The 16,509-nt window shown below is 33.4% G+C and overlaps 1 protein-coding gene across 1 annotated transcript; it reads right to left on the minus strand.

Annotated features, from left to right (window-relative positions):
- Window positions 1-1,772: 1,772 nt before the first annotated feature.
- Window positions 1,773-10,995, minus strand: LOC133818747 (uncharacterized). The gene is made up of 25 exons (XM_062251785.1): window positions 10,567-10,995; window positions 10,097-10,262; window positions 9,849-9,965; window positions 9,620-9,753; window positions 9,391-9,541; window positions 8,968-9,032; window positions 8,652-8,750; window positions 8,435-8,550; window positions 6,249-6,423; window positions 6,023-6,133; window positions 5,848-5,926; window positions 5,597-5,740; window positions 5,394-5,507; window positions 4,873-4,994; window positions 4,681-4,763; window positions 4,480-4,604; window positions 4,279-4,399; window positions 4,067-4,204; window positions 3,848-3,944; window positions 3,622-3,747; window positions 3,089-3,181; window positions 2,645-2,750; window positions 2,376-2,518; window positions 2,203-2,289; window positions 1,773-2,101 (listed from the first exon to the last, which is right to left on the minus strand). The coding sequence occupies exons 1-25, from the start codon at window positions 10,855-10,857 to the stop codon at window positions 1,973-1,975; spliced, it is 3,132 nt and encodes a 1,043-aa protein (XP_062107769.1). The 5' UTR covers window positions 10,858-10,995; the 3' UTR covers window positions 1,773-1,972.
- Between the last annotated feature and the right edge of the window lie 5,514 nt (window positions 10,996-16,509).

A 16,509-nucleotide genomic window follows, 5' to 3' on the forward strand; every position in this document is an offset into this window, starting at 1 on the left:
TATCAAATTCAAACTAAAATCTGGGGGTATTTTGGTCATATTTAAAAAAAGTTTGACCAAAATCGGGCTCAGGGTATCATTTCGTTCCATTTTGCAAAACACAGGATCCAAATTGTCATTTAATAAAACACGAGGTCCGATCGGTAACTTTTGCAAAACACAATGTCCAAAATGGTATTTACCATGTAATTAATAAAGTTTTGTTTAATTTAATTTTTGAGTTCATATCTTTTCAGACTTTATGTTTTGTCATATTACCTGTTTGGACCCTATAATTTGACAAATTACTTTTTGGACCATATGTGTTTGTAAAATGGTTCAAATAGACCCCTAAATTTGTTTTTGATCAAATTTTTTTTAACTAAAATCACAAATAATTTACCAAACTAACAACTCAGAACAAAAGCACAATCATCCTGTCTAACAATTGTGTTGTTATATTCAATTTTTTTTTTCATCATAATCAGATTTATGGGTCTATTGAATTATTTTACAAAATACAACATAGGGTCCAAACAAGTAATGAGACACAATACATGGTTATTTTTTATGAATTGAATTATTTATGTTTAATTTTTAAGATTTTTAAAATGATAAAAGTTAATTTTTTATATTGTAAATGTAATTTTATTTAATTTTTTCTTATTTTAAAATTAATATAAATGATTTTTTTTAAATATTATAAATTTATTTATTATTTAAAATTTATTTTAGTTATTTTCCTTATTTTAATTTAATTTAATTTTAAAAAATATTATGAAATGGACCAATAAGGAGCTAACACGTGTACACAGTCTGCTTTTAACGGACTTAAAGGACTAGGTACCGACTTAAGTGAACATTGGGTATTTTTCTCACAAAAAAAAAAAAAAATTGGGAACTAACTCACAAGACTTTTAAAGCACTGAGTATTTTTGCCACTAATTCCCCATAAAGAAAAAATATAAAGAAGTATGTGTTTTGCTTTTTATAGAAAGACAATAGATAATAAAGGAAAAAGAAATGATGAAATTTCATTATATGGGTACAGTTTTAATTATTAATTATTTAAAAAAAAAAGGTTTCAATTATTATTTGAAATTTTAAATAAGTTTGTATTTTATGAAGATATATGTATTAAAATGAAATTATAAATAGGGGAGGTGAATTGTGTATTATTTATTCATTTTGAGGAAATTGTTTCTCACCATTAAACATAGGTATTGTTAAAATTATCTCATTTGTCTCATTTTGAATTATTTATATTCTTTACAATCTTGCTTGTTTCTTTTTGTATACATAATTACATATGATGGATTCGTTCAGTCTATTTGGAGCTTCTCATCAACCAATAATTTTATAATAAATACTTAACTTTAGTTGACTTATTCCTTTTGTTTTCTCATTCTGCTGCTCTATTTTATATGCTTGACAGTTTATAATTTATTTTATCGAAATTCAATAAAACATGAAAATTCATTCAATAACTTCAACCAAACATACTACTTCACTATCCTTATTTTATTCTATTACCGTTAATATTACTATACTATACATATTCCCATTTCTTTATTTTCATTAGCTCAACTCAATGCAACCTAAGATATACATGATGATGGTTCGCCGTTGTGTATGCGAATCAATTTGTCACTAGATGGTTTGTTCATCCAAACGCCTATAAATGAGATTAATATTAGAGATAAGCCCTTCATTGGCCTCACCAAGTCTTGAATTAGGTGAGACATTTGGCATTAACATGCCACCACTTTGGGCACATGAACGAACAAGATACAGAGGCAAAATCTGCAGTGCAGGAGCTCTTTCTTCTCTAATATGTACACTAAACATCATCATCTAAGCATTTTTCAGAATAAATATCATGAAAAAAAAATGAATCAAGTTAATTATAAGCAAGTACAACAATGAATAGAAAACAAAAATGAAATGGAATTTAGCCCCTTGGAGATTGGTGTTGAAATGGAAAAGAAAAGATTTAAGTCATTGACCTAGGGGCTTTGAGAAGATGAATACTCCTCACAAACCCTTTTCCAGCTTCACCAACACCTTTCAGTAACTTAGTAGGATTTGGTGCTTCCTCATTTGCGTCTTCCAGCCCACGTTTCTGGAATAATTTGATTAAGATTTGTTAATAGGAAAACTAATTTGCAAAGGCATATAACGACAAAAAGTAAATCTCAATTCTAAAATGTATAGGTACTGAACCTTTGAACAATTTGTCCCCCATGTTAAGCCAACAGCATCACCCCCAAGAGAATCATACCATATCTTGAATGTACTGGGGAACTCCTCCTACATATATACAAGAAAAACACAGGTCAAATAGGTCCGTGACGTACAATTAAATATCAATGCACTCATTGGTAATTTGTACTTACCTCTACATCCCCAAGAAAGCACCTCAATGGATCAAAATCTACCAGTAGTTTATTTCTTAGTTCCTCTGAGCTTCCTTTCAAATCTTCGGGTAAGAGGAAGGGATGAAAAATCTTGCTAGGATTCCCCCGTGCCACATACATCCCTGGCCAACAAATGTGTATCAAGTTTAGAATAACCGAAGTTAAGAAATTGTTCCCCAAAATGGGGGAACAGAAGAAAATTTGGGCGACCATGCCAATTCAGCTATGGTGGTACCCCTATAATATACCCTGCTTTAATTCTGAGGGGAAAAGAAGACGTTGGGGGTGTGGTAATTTATCTCTATGGAGAAGAACCACAGCATCAAAGTTGTTCAAAGGAGTTCGGAAAAGGCACTGTAGATGAAAAGTTTCAGAGTGAGAATTTTTACAAATATAGCAATTAATAATAAGTTCATTGGTCAGTTTGGTGAGTTATAATGTATTTTAATCAACCCACATAAAACATATGTAATAATATATGTAATATATATATGTATAAATGAAAAAAAAAAACTCTTAATCAATTTATTTGGATTATTTGAGCAGGTTGATATAATTCCCAAACCGCCCAATATAATAATTGGGCGGTTTGAATTTTTGTCGGGTTATTTGGTTTGCATTTTTTGTCGGTTTTTTCAGTTAATAACCAAAAATATAAGCAAAGAGCACTTGACAAAGGTATGGATACTCACCTCCCATCTCAAAGAATCACTATGATCCTCCAATACAAGTTTGGTCAACAAGTTTGCACTGCTTCGAGCATAAGCCACTAGCCTCTTAAGTTCCTTTAATTCGACCAAATCCATATGTAAATATAATGTAAATTTAAAACAAGTAGAAAATTATGTCAGCCATAAATCTTGAACTCAGCATATATGGAACAAGGACTAGGCTGCTGTCTGAAAATTTAAATTTCCGTAGTGCCAAAAGAACAACTTAATTCAATGAGGAAACTTCTATAAAAGCTCAGTAAATTTTTTAATCTAATCGCCTATGTTCAGTGGGTTCACTAAGTCCAGATTATCTATGTGATACTGCATGGCTGTGAGTGACATTTACTAAGGAACTTTGCAGCTAGCTAGTAACAGATAGCACAACATAAACCCAGTTCAATGATAGAAAAGAAAAAAGAAAAAAAAAAGAACAAAGGTGAATGATGAAAAAATTTTAAACGTGAAAAAAATAGGACGTGCAATAGAATTAATATAAAAACAGGATCACTAACCGATGAGTGTGGTGAGAATCTGGTCCAAGCCTCAGACGACCTGTCATAAGCTGTAGCTACGAACATTGCATGTTTGATATCTTGTGCATTTGACTCGTAAGCTTTTCTGGCCAACATAAAGTTTTCCTAGAAAAAAAAATTCAGTCAAGCTAAGAAGAATATCAAAACAGGAAAAGACCAACTTCAATATAAGATTTCTCAATGATTTATGGACAAGAAAACTGACAGTTATCTCTTTCTCTCCGTCAGTACCCAAATCATCATTAATGTCAACAATTAGTGGAGCAAAGGTCCAGTCATAATCTGATAGTAGTAGTAGAAACCTGTAGAAGAAATGTCCCGCAGAGCACAAAACAGAGTTAGCTAGGATGCAAATTTAAATTATTTCTAGCTGCAAGTCTAACGGCTAAATATTTGACTTGAAACTGGATGAAGAAACTTTAACCTCAAAAACCCAGTGATCCTTGAGGATGGAGCCTCATAAGGTAAGGGCTTCAAGAAAAGATATGCAACCAATAGCTCAATTGCCTCCTCCACCAAGCATGTTGAGAATAGATGTGACGCAACCCATCGTTTTGCAAGCCTTCACATTAAAACAAACAATAATGTTGAGTTGGATTTCACTAGGAAAATAAAAACTATGATGAAAATTCTAACCTAGCAACTGGCCCATATACTGGATAACGACTTTGTAGACCATTAATCATGTTTGAATGCTGACTGCGAAAGAAAAGTTCCTTGTCTGTAGAATAGACCCTCTTTACTTGATCACTTTCAGCTATATGTAGAAGCAAGTTCTCAAAGTCAGCATCATAAAAGAGTCAGAAAAATGTAAGATTATTGAGACAGACTTCTTACTTTCCCTCTTCAATAAACTTAGGCCTCTTTCATGCCAAATTTTAAGACGAAATGCATATCCAGACATGAGAACATCTACAGAATCCTCTGTTGCAGTACACATCATCCCCCAATTAGTTTTTAGGCTGCCATGAGAGAGTCGTTAGATAAAGCTTTCAAAAAAATGTGAAAAATATCATCAAACTAAAAGCATGTACCTACCTTTCTCCAATTTTAAGAAGAAAGGCACATTTAGTTTTCTCAATTGCCACTTCATCCATAGGCCAATTTCCAGAACCTTCCAACTAAAATGAGATGAACATTGAGCAACAAATTTTCAGAAATTATTGAAAAAACATTTTTTTCGTAAAGATAACATGATTAGTCAAGATTACTGGTCAGCGAGAATCATGCCTGAATCATAACTTCCAGCGGCTGAATGCATGAAGAAGTGAACCTAGATAGTCTAATGGCACCGCCCTTTTCGTTAGCCAGTGGATGAGGCTCAGGTGGGAACACAGATGTAAATCTGAAAGCTGTGAACAACATAAGACATTAAACCTTTGATTACTTAAAGAGCCATTTAAAAAAATCTACAATGTGAAAGGGTTTACAACATTATTGATATATATATATATATTTATAATTATTACTTAATTTTTTTATTTTATAAGATTATATAAGATCAAAACCAATTTGAAGCAAAACTTGATTTGGGTTTATTTAAAAATGGAGGGAAAAGAAAGTGAATACAAAATAAATACAAGAGGGAGTTTACCATCTGAGGAATAAACAATACTCCATTGCAATTAAAACATGCAATGAAGATTGACACGAAGAAAATTGAGAAGTATAAGAGAAACACACCAAATATTAAAAATATTTATATATATATAAAAAAAAATGATAGCTCCTTCCGTCAAAAAGACAAATACCTGAGTCTAAAGGTTGTACAGTTGAGACCTTCAAGGGAATATCTTGGATGAGACGCAAACGCTTCGATAAAACTTCAAAAGCCTCAAGCAAACTAGAGGAATGCGATATAGGATCTAAAGAAATATTATTGTTTTTGTAAAAATGTCAAGAGAAGCAAATAAACTTTGAAGAAATTAGGAAAGTAAAAGATGATGGCTATCACCTGTAGCACCATGAACCAAAGAGAAATCAAGTTGGTCCACAATATTTGTGATATTTTCTTTAGGTAGAGAAAGGTGGCGAGTAAGCACGTATTCGGCAATTCTTTTTAGAATCAGATGTCTTTCCCATTGCTTACTTTCCCAAACTAAAAAACACAAACAGTTCACCATGTTTATCAAATACTTAACTTAGAGAAAGTAGTATTCAAATAACTAAGCTCAATTAAAAGTTGCTAAAAGTAAAACCCCTTACATGTGCTTTCTGCAATTGTACCATCTTTAAATCTCCTAAGCTCTGATTTCTCTCCCCAGAACTTTCGAAACTTGAGAGCCTGATGCAAAAACAAAAAAAAAAGGTAAAAATCAAATACTTGCACAAGCAGCTCGATATATATTATTTTATTTAATTTGAATACGCAATGAGCTACCTCTTCTTTATTTTCAGGATTTGGACCAATATCAATCACCCTAGAAGATTTTTCTAAAGAGCTCATTGAGATTCCTACAAGCAATGGCTCTGAGCTGAATTTAGATAAGCCCTGTAGAAATAAGTCAATTGTCGAACCAATTAAAAACAGGTAAACAAGTTTATTACATTAAATGTTAGAAAAGATAACTAATCCCAGTATGAAAAAATTATGAGTGCTCCAATACATTTTCTATAAGGTATTCTGATGGTATGTTTCTCCAAATGACGCGAACAAGCTTCACTCTATCACTCAATCCTTCACTTAGAACATTATGAACCTTCTGCTCGTAAACTCTCCAACATTCATCATCCAAGCAAAATCCTGAATCAAACACCTCACTTCTTCCTTCCAAGTTCAACCTAATCAAAAAGACAAGCACAAAATTAATATGTAGCTCAAAAAATTGTAAACGGTAAATATTTAATTTGAAAAATATGATGAGTAGCAGGAAATATACATCATCAAATGTGTTTGTCAGATTCAAGTCATAAAATATCCTTTAGTTTCACTTCTTATTTTTCTTTTTATGTTCATTTTCTTTGTTCAGATAAGAAACAAGACTAGTATCAATGAGTAATAATTTTTTTTAAAAAAAAAAGTAGACATCAGAATCAATATTACAGATGTCCATCAGTCTCAACCAAGAGTAATGATATGTGCACACAAATTATACACAATTACACAGTTTTTCAACCAATCACATTTATTTAAGATGGAACCTACTGTTTCAAAAGCAGTGTCATATCACTATGTATAATGTTTTGGTGCATATTTTGTGTACACATATCATTACTCAACCAAGGGCAGCATAAATATTTTACCTAACCCAAATATCCCCACTTCCAATTTCCCTATTGCTCTTAGAAAAGGAACCAGAACCTATATTATAAACAATAACATTACACAGTTTTTCAACCAAACACATTTATTTAAGATGAGACCTACTGTTTCAAAAGCAGTGCCAAGTCACTATGTTTAATGTTTTTGTGCATATTTTGTGTACACATATCATTACTCCACAACCAAGGGCAGCATAAATATTTTACCTAACCCAAATATCCCCACTTCCAATTTCCCTATTGCTCTTAGAAAAGAAATCAGAACCTATACTTCTCCATCCTACTAACAAATTCATACCCTACACTAAATTGTCCCCAGCATATAGACCTTTTAATACTATTTTTCCTAGTAACGTAGAGAAAGTCTTGGAGGACACTCAGAGGAGAGAAGCTGTTTTAGAAGAAATGAGAGCATTACAAAAGAATGATACATGGGAAGTGATATAATTACCTTACAACATTTGGACGTAAAGAATGTGTTTCTAAATGGAGCCCTAGATGAAGATGTACATATGAACTTACCACTAAAATATGATAAATATGTAGAAGAAAACAAGGTTCGCACACTTAAAAGAGTTATGTGTGACCTAAAAAAATCCAAGAGCATGATTTGAGCAGTATGCTAAATTTGTTAAATGCAAGGGTATCGGCAAGCACAAACTCACCTACTATGTTCTATAAGCATGGTGTTGATGGGAAAGTCTATATTACATAGAGTATAGAATATCTGAATTATATATTATAGTAGCGAGTGATCACAAAGCCACATCCTTTAAGAAATCTGCAAGCAAAAGGTTTGATATTTTTTCTAGCTACTACTCAAAAAGCCACACAAAACTTAACCCAATCCCATTGACAATCAAAATTTCTAGTCCACAAACCCTATTTCTATATATCCAAACTCTCCAACAGAGTGCGATGCATGCGAATTTCAATGCTTCTTCCTCTACCCTTTGCCTTGATACACACTAGAAGTTAATCTCAGCCAGCAACTTGTCCCAACATGAGGGCAATGTATGAACATAGAGAGCTCCACTGGAAGCTCAACCTAATACAGGTAGTTAGTTGTTATTATTTTTTTAATATAAGAAACTAAAAATACATTAGATATAGAAAACTAAAAGTTTTATAACAGATGATAAGATATCATCTACAACAAGGAAAATGATAGGGAATCATCTACAATTACAACCACAGGTTCCAATCTCTAAGTAAATCAGGGAAAGATAAGTCAATGAAATCCTTAGTTCTAAAGATCCAAACAGCCACCCAAAATATAATATTCTCCCAGTGTTGAAACCCATACAAGTCAGTATCATTAATGTTTCTTTCTAATTAAAGCACCCAACAAGTTGCCTGTATAATGATATTCCAAAGTTTTTGATGATTCCAAAGTTCAGGTAGTTAGTTGTAGTACCATTCTTTAAATTGTTAAGAGTAAACAATAGAAATCAATAGAATTATTATATCATAAAACTTCTTGATGATTAACTTCTAAAGTAAATATGAGCATTTAATGATAAAATTGTACCTTATGCAATGGTCATACTTTGCAGGAAAGTCAATCTTAGTCATAAAAATTTCCTCAAAAGCACCATCTCCACATTTCTCAAAGCATTTAAGTGTCAAAGTAGCCTCATCTTGAAGCTAAAAGGTTGGGTAGATGATTTGTAAATAGATTAAGTCTTGTACAGCGTAAGAATTGAATAAATAAAAAATTCACTCTTGAATTTTTTTTTTTATTTTACCTGGATACAACCAATTGTTGACATCCTGAAAGCTAGATTAAATGTTGCATGTTGATTGCCTTTTACAACTGGACCTTTCTGGTTACTTTGCAACTTTTCCTGGAATTACAAGCTCATAATTAGACAATATCCACATATACAAACAAAGGACAAAACATTTTCCACCATTTTGAAACCAACAAAAAACAACCAGGGGACAAAGTTAGCAAATTAATGCACATCTCTGGCCAATACTCATCAAATGAGCAGCTACTTATTAACAAAGGAAACATAAATATCAAAGAATTAATACATGAAGGAAAAAAACGCGGCGGACCTTAGCAATAGCCTTCTGATCTTTCAACTGAAGGTGAAGTCCACGAGTCCAGAAACTTGGAGTAGCTGAATATGCAACATCATTAATAATTAGACTTTTGTATATAAATATAAATATATAAGAAACAGTAAACCTTTGCACGATATTATAAAACAAGTACTAATTTATTCAGCATGCTGGACTGTACAATTTCTAAAATTTAATGAACTGAAATAAAGAAAACTTGAAACTCCCTGTTCAATTAACATACAAAAAAATTGTTCTTACAAACATTAAAATAGTGAAAATAAAAAAACATGTACATCTAAAATGGAAGAAAAGGAAATTAAGTTTCACATATTTGATGAGAATGCTTAAGCATGCATTTCAAATTGTAAAGGACTAAGAACATGATAATTAGAATAACAAGAAAATGCAGCATACCCATGGAGGTCAATGTAACACGAACTATCTGCATTGCTTTCATAGAACTGTTAATTCGGTTTCTCCTTGCAAGGTTGGCTATTATGACAGAAAGTAAAAATCCATTCAAGCAATCATGTGCATATATTGAAGTTCTTTGTCGAGCCCAAACCTACAAAAGTAAGAAACAACTGTTACAAAGTTATTGCTGTTTTTTTATATTATTAAAAAGAATATTGTGATAGCTAACCTTTAGCAAAATCAAAGCCTCTCCTAGTTCCTTCCATCCAAGAAAAATTTTCTTCATAGACTCTGTGGCTTCTTCCATTAACATATCTTCAAGAATACTGCTGTTATATTTAGGTGTTGCTTGTGAAATGCCCCCTTTAATTATGTTCCAAATTTGATCAGTATATTTGTACCATATCAATAGAATTCTCACTAATTAAAAACATTCTTGAATTAAGACTACATGCTACCTTGATTCAATGCACGAACATTGTTTCGCTCAGGGTTGAGCTTTGAGATGCTAAAAAGAGAAGTTGCTGTGGGCACTAATCTGACAACAAACCCAGGAACTTCAACGTGCTTCATAGCTGTAACACATATTTAATCAAATTTAAATTTGAAATTTAGCACGTAACAGGTCTCATATAAACAATAAGGACGTTAGTAAGTTTACCAATGCTATACAGATTACATTACATAGTTTCACAAAGAAGCGAACCTGGATGAACAATCAATACCGGTTTTCGTGCCTCATTTTGCAGAGTGGACCATTCAACCTTATGAACTAATGGAGAAGATGTTAAATACTTTTTTACAACACAGAGGTAAAGACATCTTCTGGCATGGTATCGGTGATTCAGATAGTCTTTCTCATGAAAACACTCCTAGAAAAGAGAGTGTGTTAAGAACATAACTACTTTTTACAAGAAAACAAATACCACGAACTTGCATAAGCATAGTTTCTAACTTTTAACTATAATTTGTATAATTCCTTGGAAGTTAGGTTAAAACAAATTCCGACTTCTGCGTCGCACACCAATAATTGCATTCATATTCTACAACTTGAGAACTAAGATACCATAAATTGATGTGTTCGTACTGAAATTGCTCTTACCAACTCTGGAGGAGTAGCAGTTTAATTATATATATATCAAATAAAAAAAACAGTAAGATCAGGTCATAGAATACCTTGGGCAAGCGAAGAAAGAGATCGACATTGATATCAGGCTTTGCAATGCATTTTATGGAGTAACTCCCACCAATTTCAATAGATTTTGGCTTCTTGAACTTGAAGTCCACTTTGTCTGCACCAATGTCTTTGACAAACCTTGGAGCAACATCGGCTGTAACCTGAAGATCTTGAGGGATTTTATCAATGGAGTCTTTGATGGCTGAAACAGTGTCGTCAACGAGCTTTGAGAAGGCAGTTGAATAGGGAAGCTGGACCTCTTTCAAGAACTCAGTGGTTTTTAGGTCCATAGTTATTGTTTAGCAGCTGAGTATAGAAGGAACGCAAAGCAGTAATTAGGGATTAGGACTTCTGAGATATGAGAGCAATGGAAAACAAGGAGCCAAGAAGGTCAGGGTTTAGGGTTTAACATGAACTGGCTGGGAAGTAGACACGACACCTCTCAGTATAGTTTTTAATTGAAAATAGTTAAATTGAATTAAAATTGTAAAAATTAGTACCATTTAAAGTTATCATCTATCATTTGTAAACTTTTTCTTTTTATTACCATTATTTTAGTTTATATATAGTTTGATTATAAAAAAGGGTAATATTAATTAAAATATATTTAGTAGCTAATTTTAATTAATTAATCTTAAAAATAGATACTTATCATGTTATCCATTTTTTATTATTTTATTATTGTTTTTTTAAGCACATTATCATTATAATATATGCATTACATAGTTTTATTTTAAAAAAATTATTAACTATTTTTATTAATTTTTATAATTGTCATATAAATTTAAAATAAATCAATAATATTATATATAAATTAATGACATAAACATATTAAAAGGAAAAATTAAATCAAAACATTAGTTGTGGTTTTTTTAAAATATATATTTATATATAATATGATAATATTTTAGATCACAAACAAATAGTACAAAACATTTATGATATTATTTAAATTATACTAAAATAATTGGAGATGAAGTTTGTTTATTCTTGATAAAAAAAATTATTCTAAATTATTATTTAGTTACACAGTCATAATATTTGTACACACACAATACCTATATATATAATATATTTATAATATTTCTTATTATTTAATTTGAAAATATATATTTATATAAATTAGATTAAGTAATAAAAAAAATAACATGTTTTCTTTTTAAATATAAATGATAAAATCTTTAATAAAAATTAAGATTATGTATTATAAATTATTAATATAATGATATTTTATAATATTTAAATTTATATTAATATAGTTATTAAATATCTAGTCTTGTATTAAATATTATTATAATAATTTTTATCCCTAAAAAATCAATGTAATGACGTGGCAATTTGAGGTGATAAGTGGCAATATATTTATACCACGTGGTGCATTGATGATAAAAAAAATATGTCGACCAGAGGAAGTGTTTTTGGAGTAGGAAATGACCTACTGGGCAGAGTTTATAATTCATTACTGGTCAGAGGGTTACTGACAAGTGAGTGCAAGAGTGGTTGCCTCTGGTTGGGAACATGCAAACCAGAGACTTCAAAGGAGCATCTCAGAAACATGCCGACCAGAGACTTCAGAATCTCAGGAACTTGCTGAATAGTAAGTTCCCTAGCAACAGATTAGGAACTTACTGACCAGTAAGTTCTCTAGCAAAAGTTTAGGAACTTACTGACTAGTAACTTCTCTAGCAGAATCTTAGCAACATCTCCAACCAGAAATGTTTGTAACTACCGAATGATTTTTCTCAAATATCCCGAAATAATACCCCATTTTGTTGTATTTTGAATTTGATTAATATTTTTGAATTATTTTATTAATTAAATGTAGTTGAAACGGTTGAAGTTTGAGTCAAGACTTAGGGCCCATTGTGTACAATCCATGAACCTATAAATACAAGGCTTATAGCTTCATTCGGGGGAATTTTGAGATTTTTAGACTTTGGAGGTGTAATTTAATTCTATAGAGACATTCTGTCAAAATATTCCATGCTTGCACTTAAGAAACTCAGTTGTCCAAGGTTCATTTGATCTTAAGTGTAGGTTGACATATATAAAAACATCAAGTGGATTAGGCTATTACCAATTCTCTGGAGTTGAACCACTATAAAACTCTTGTGTCGTTTATTTTCTATTCAGCGCTATTTTAGTTTTTGTCGTTTTTTGCGTCTACTCGTCATTGGCCAAAATTGTGGTCAACATTTTTGGTGCTTTCATTAAGAGCCTGAATAAGAAAAGCACACTAGAATTCCCATTCTACTCGTTATGGCACCCAGAAAGCCCAGTACACCGGCTACAAAATAAACTGTCAAACTAGAAATTCTTGCTCCTGAAATTCCTGAGAATGATCCTAGAGTCACTCTTGAGGAAATAACACCAGATATGGAACAACTCCAGGAGGCCATGGGAGTTTTCCAGGAGGAGATGATGCATTTCAATGTCCAGCAAGAATCGTTTGTTGAAGAAATAGCCAAGCAGAAGGTCGAGTTCGAGCAGCAAAAACGGGACATGGATGCAAGGAATGAAGAGATCAGACTAAGGCAAGAAGAGGCCGACCAGTGACATCACGAGGTGGTGATTGCTTTAGAAGCGGCTACCTAGTTGGCCCAGGCCAATGCCCAAGTCGCAGCTCAAATGGTTGCCCAGGCAGCTTAGAAATGACTATGCTGGTCAGGAGTCACCTATTGGGAAGGCAAAGTCTCGAGGACCTAATCGAAGTTGAAGTAATCAATCTGATCAGATGGATGATGACCTCAGCTCTCGAAACGCTTTCACACGGAAAGAAAATTCTAGAACCCCTTTAGGGAGTCACCAATCGAGAAGTAAGCAAGCCCCGCCTAGAAATAATCAGACTAAGGCTCCTTGAGATAAAAAAGCTTCCCGATACAAAGACAGACATGGTCGAGATGAGGCTGAAAATCATCAGGTTTACCAGTCAAATGATCAAGAAGGCAACAACCAAAGGGGAGGAGGAGACCGCCCAGCTCGTCTTGAGAGGTTGCCTCGATATCCCAACCAACAACGCAACGGGAAAGAACAAGTACCACACCACAAGCCTTCTAATAAGGAATGATCTAAGAGTTCACAAACCGCCCAATGATCTAAGAGTATAGCATTCGACCAGCTAGAAGGACATTCTTCCCGAAAGGATTTGAGAGATGTCATTAGCAACAAAAAGAGGACCCCCTGGTCGAAGGGCAAGTTCCTACCCGCCCTAACGATTAAGTATAAATACTAGACGAAAGTACACCGCCATAAATGCCCGACCAGGAGGTCAAGATGTTGAAACATCATTAGTATCGCTGGTTATTCAAGCTCAACTTGATGCACTACCGACTGCAGTGCGTGACTTGACTAATCAACCTACCGGGTTGGATGAAGTCGACCATAGGAGTGGCAGCCCTTTCGATATACTCAAAAAATGTTCAATTGGATGGTAAAATCAGATATTGTTCAACTGGTCGGTAAAATTGAGCAGTGTTCAACTTGTCAGTAAAATCAAGCAGTGTTTAACTAGTCGGTAAAATCGGGCAATGTTCAATTGGTCAGAAAAACTGGGCAGTGTTCAACTAGTCGATAAAATCAAGCAATGTTCAACTAGTCGAAAAAATTGGACAGTATTCAACTGGTCAACATATACTCGAATAGTGTTCAACTGGTTGGTATACTCGAATAGTGTTCAACTACTCGGTAAAATCGAGTAGTGTTCAATTAGTCGGTAAAATCGAGCAGTGTTCAACTAGTCGGTATACTCGAATAGTGTTAAATTGGTCGGTAAATTGGGTAGTGTTCAACTTCCCGACACACTTGAGCAATATTCAACTGGTTAGTAAAATCGAGCAGTGTTCAACTGCTTAGAAATTTTCCATATATTCCCATGTGTTTCATGAGCAATTAACCCTTGATCACTTGGGGGCACATAGGGTATATTGGTATATAAATTATCTCGCTACTTAAATTCCAGGGTGAAAGATCGAAAGTTCCAAGTCGACGATTTGGTCCTCAGAAAGGTGTTCGTCAAAAACCCAGCAACTGGAGTGCTAAGACCAAATCGGGAGGGATCTTACCAAATTGAGCAAGTTTTTCCTCCTAGCACTTACAAACTTTCTCGACTGAACGGAGCATTGATCAAGAACGAATGGAATGACGAGCATCTGAGGATACATTATCAATAAATACCACTTTCAGAGTAGTAGCTTAGTTTCAAGTGTTCAACTTGTTATTTAAGTTTGTTAAAGGGTTGGTCGTTAGTCAACCGGTCGCCTATTTTTTGGTTAAGACTCATTTTTAGACACGTTTTATCACTTTTATATTATGAGTAATAAAAAAGACTACGCGTAGCGTGGTCGATTCTTGCTACAAATAGACATGTGTGTTAATTATTCGAACAGTGTTAAACTAGTCTGTAAAATTGGACAGTATTCAACAGGTCGGTACGTTCAAGCAGTGTCCAACTGCTCATATATTTTCCATATATTCTATGTGTTTCACGAGTAATTAACTACTCGAACAGATTTGGTCAAGTAGCAAGTGACCAACGATCTTTCAATCCTCGATCACTTGGGAGCACATGGGGTATACTTGTATATAATTTAACACAGGCAATAAGAGAACAAGCTCAGTTGTTTGTTTTTAGGCTGACTTGTAAATTTTTGAAGTCGAGAAAATGGCCATTAAGCTAACTTGTATAACAAAGCTTAAGTAGACAAACTTGTAAATTTTTGAAGTAAAAAATGGCCATTAAGCTAACTCGTATAACAAAGTTTAAGTAACTTTGAATTTTTCTATTTTTAAAAAACTTGAAGTTAGAAACAAACATCTGTGTGAATATAATTATTCTGCTCACAAATATTTAGAGCAAGAAGAGTTTGAAGAAGTATACCTAGTAAAAACTTGTGAAATGTATATAATTTCTAAGTTAAATAAAACTAAGTACTCATGAGAAAATATATAAGGCATAAATCAGAGTGACTTTACTATCCACAAAAAACTTATAATGTTTTAAGTCTAAAAATACTTAGAATGTTTCAAGTTAAAAAGAAAAGTAAAGTATAAATGCCAACAACTCGGTCGTATGAGCAAAATATAGAAGTTGTTGAGCAGCAATTGTCTTTACAAAATGCCTCGAAGAGCCAAATATAAACGTTGTTGGTCAGTACAAAATAAAATTACTGGCCAGGAATAGAAGGAACGTTACTAGTCGGGTATGTTAGTGGTTGGCTGGTCAACTCCGTCTTCAGCACCAGGAACCTTTTGTGGATGGAATGATAAGCCAGGAATAGAAAGAAAGTTATCGGTCGGGTATGTTAGTGGCTGGCTAGTCAACCCCATCTTCAACACCTAGAACCTCTTCTGGTCAGAATGACAAGGCAGGAGAAGAAGGCACAGTACTGGCAGGAAGAGCTACCTCCTCGGTGGCCTTAGCCTCGCACTTGGCAAGCTCCTTGGCCTTTTCCTCCTCAGAAAGAAAGTCAAGATTGAAAGGCTTGTTCAGCTTCCATATGTGATAGAATTAGTTGAAGCAAATTTCTTCATAACATGCCAGATCAACATCTTTGCCTTGTTTCAACTTTTCATTCTCTTCATTCTTCTTCTCCAATTGATCGGTTCTTGGGTCTTTTTTATGCTCTCATCAGCCAAGTCTTTCAAAGATTTATCCCGGTCAGCAACTGTCTTCTCCGCTTGCTCAGCTTTTTCTCATAAATCTTTTACAAACTTGACCACGCCTTCATTCTCTGCCTAGGCCTGCACCAGTTGTTCATTCAACACCCTGACCAACTCCTTATAATCCACTACTCGGCGTTGAGCATGAATGATTGTGTTAAGTCCCTAAAAATAAAAAATAAGAGGGTAGTTAGTATGAGGTCAATCAATACAAAAAATACACATGGTTATGGTAAAATACTTACACTCATCACTTTTGCAAGGCCTCTGTTGAGTACAACTTC

The sequence above is a fragment of the Humulus lupulus genome, chromosome 2, assembly GCF_963169125.1.
Source record: "Humulus lupulus chromosome 2, drHumLupu1.1, whole genome shotgun sequence".
Lineage (NCBI taxonomy): Eukaryota > Viridiplantae > Streptophyta > Magnoliopsida > Rosales > Cannabaceae > Humulus > Humulus lupulus.

Excerpts from the sequence above, each read along its gene's own strand:
- LOC133818747 (XM_062251785.1), bottom strand. The coding sequence starts at position 10,857 with ATGGACCTAAAAACCACTGAGTTCTTGAAAGAGGTCCAGCTTCCCTAT. Across the intron at positions 6,134-6,248 it reads CAGAATACCTTATAGAAAAT|GGCTTATCTAAATTCAGCTC; the intron begins GTATTGGAGCAC and ends TTATTTCTACAG. Across the intron at positions 2,751-3,088 it reads GTGATTCTTTGAGATGGGAG|TGCCTTTTCCGAACTCCTTT; the intron begins GTGAGTATCCAT and ends TTTCATCTACAG.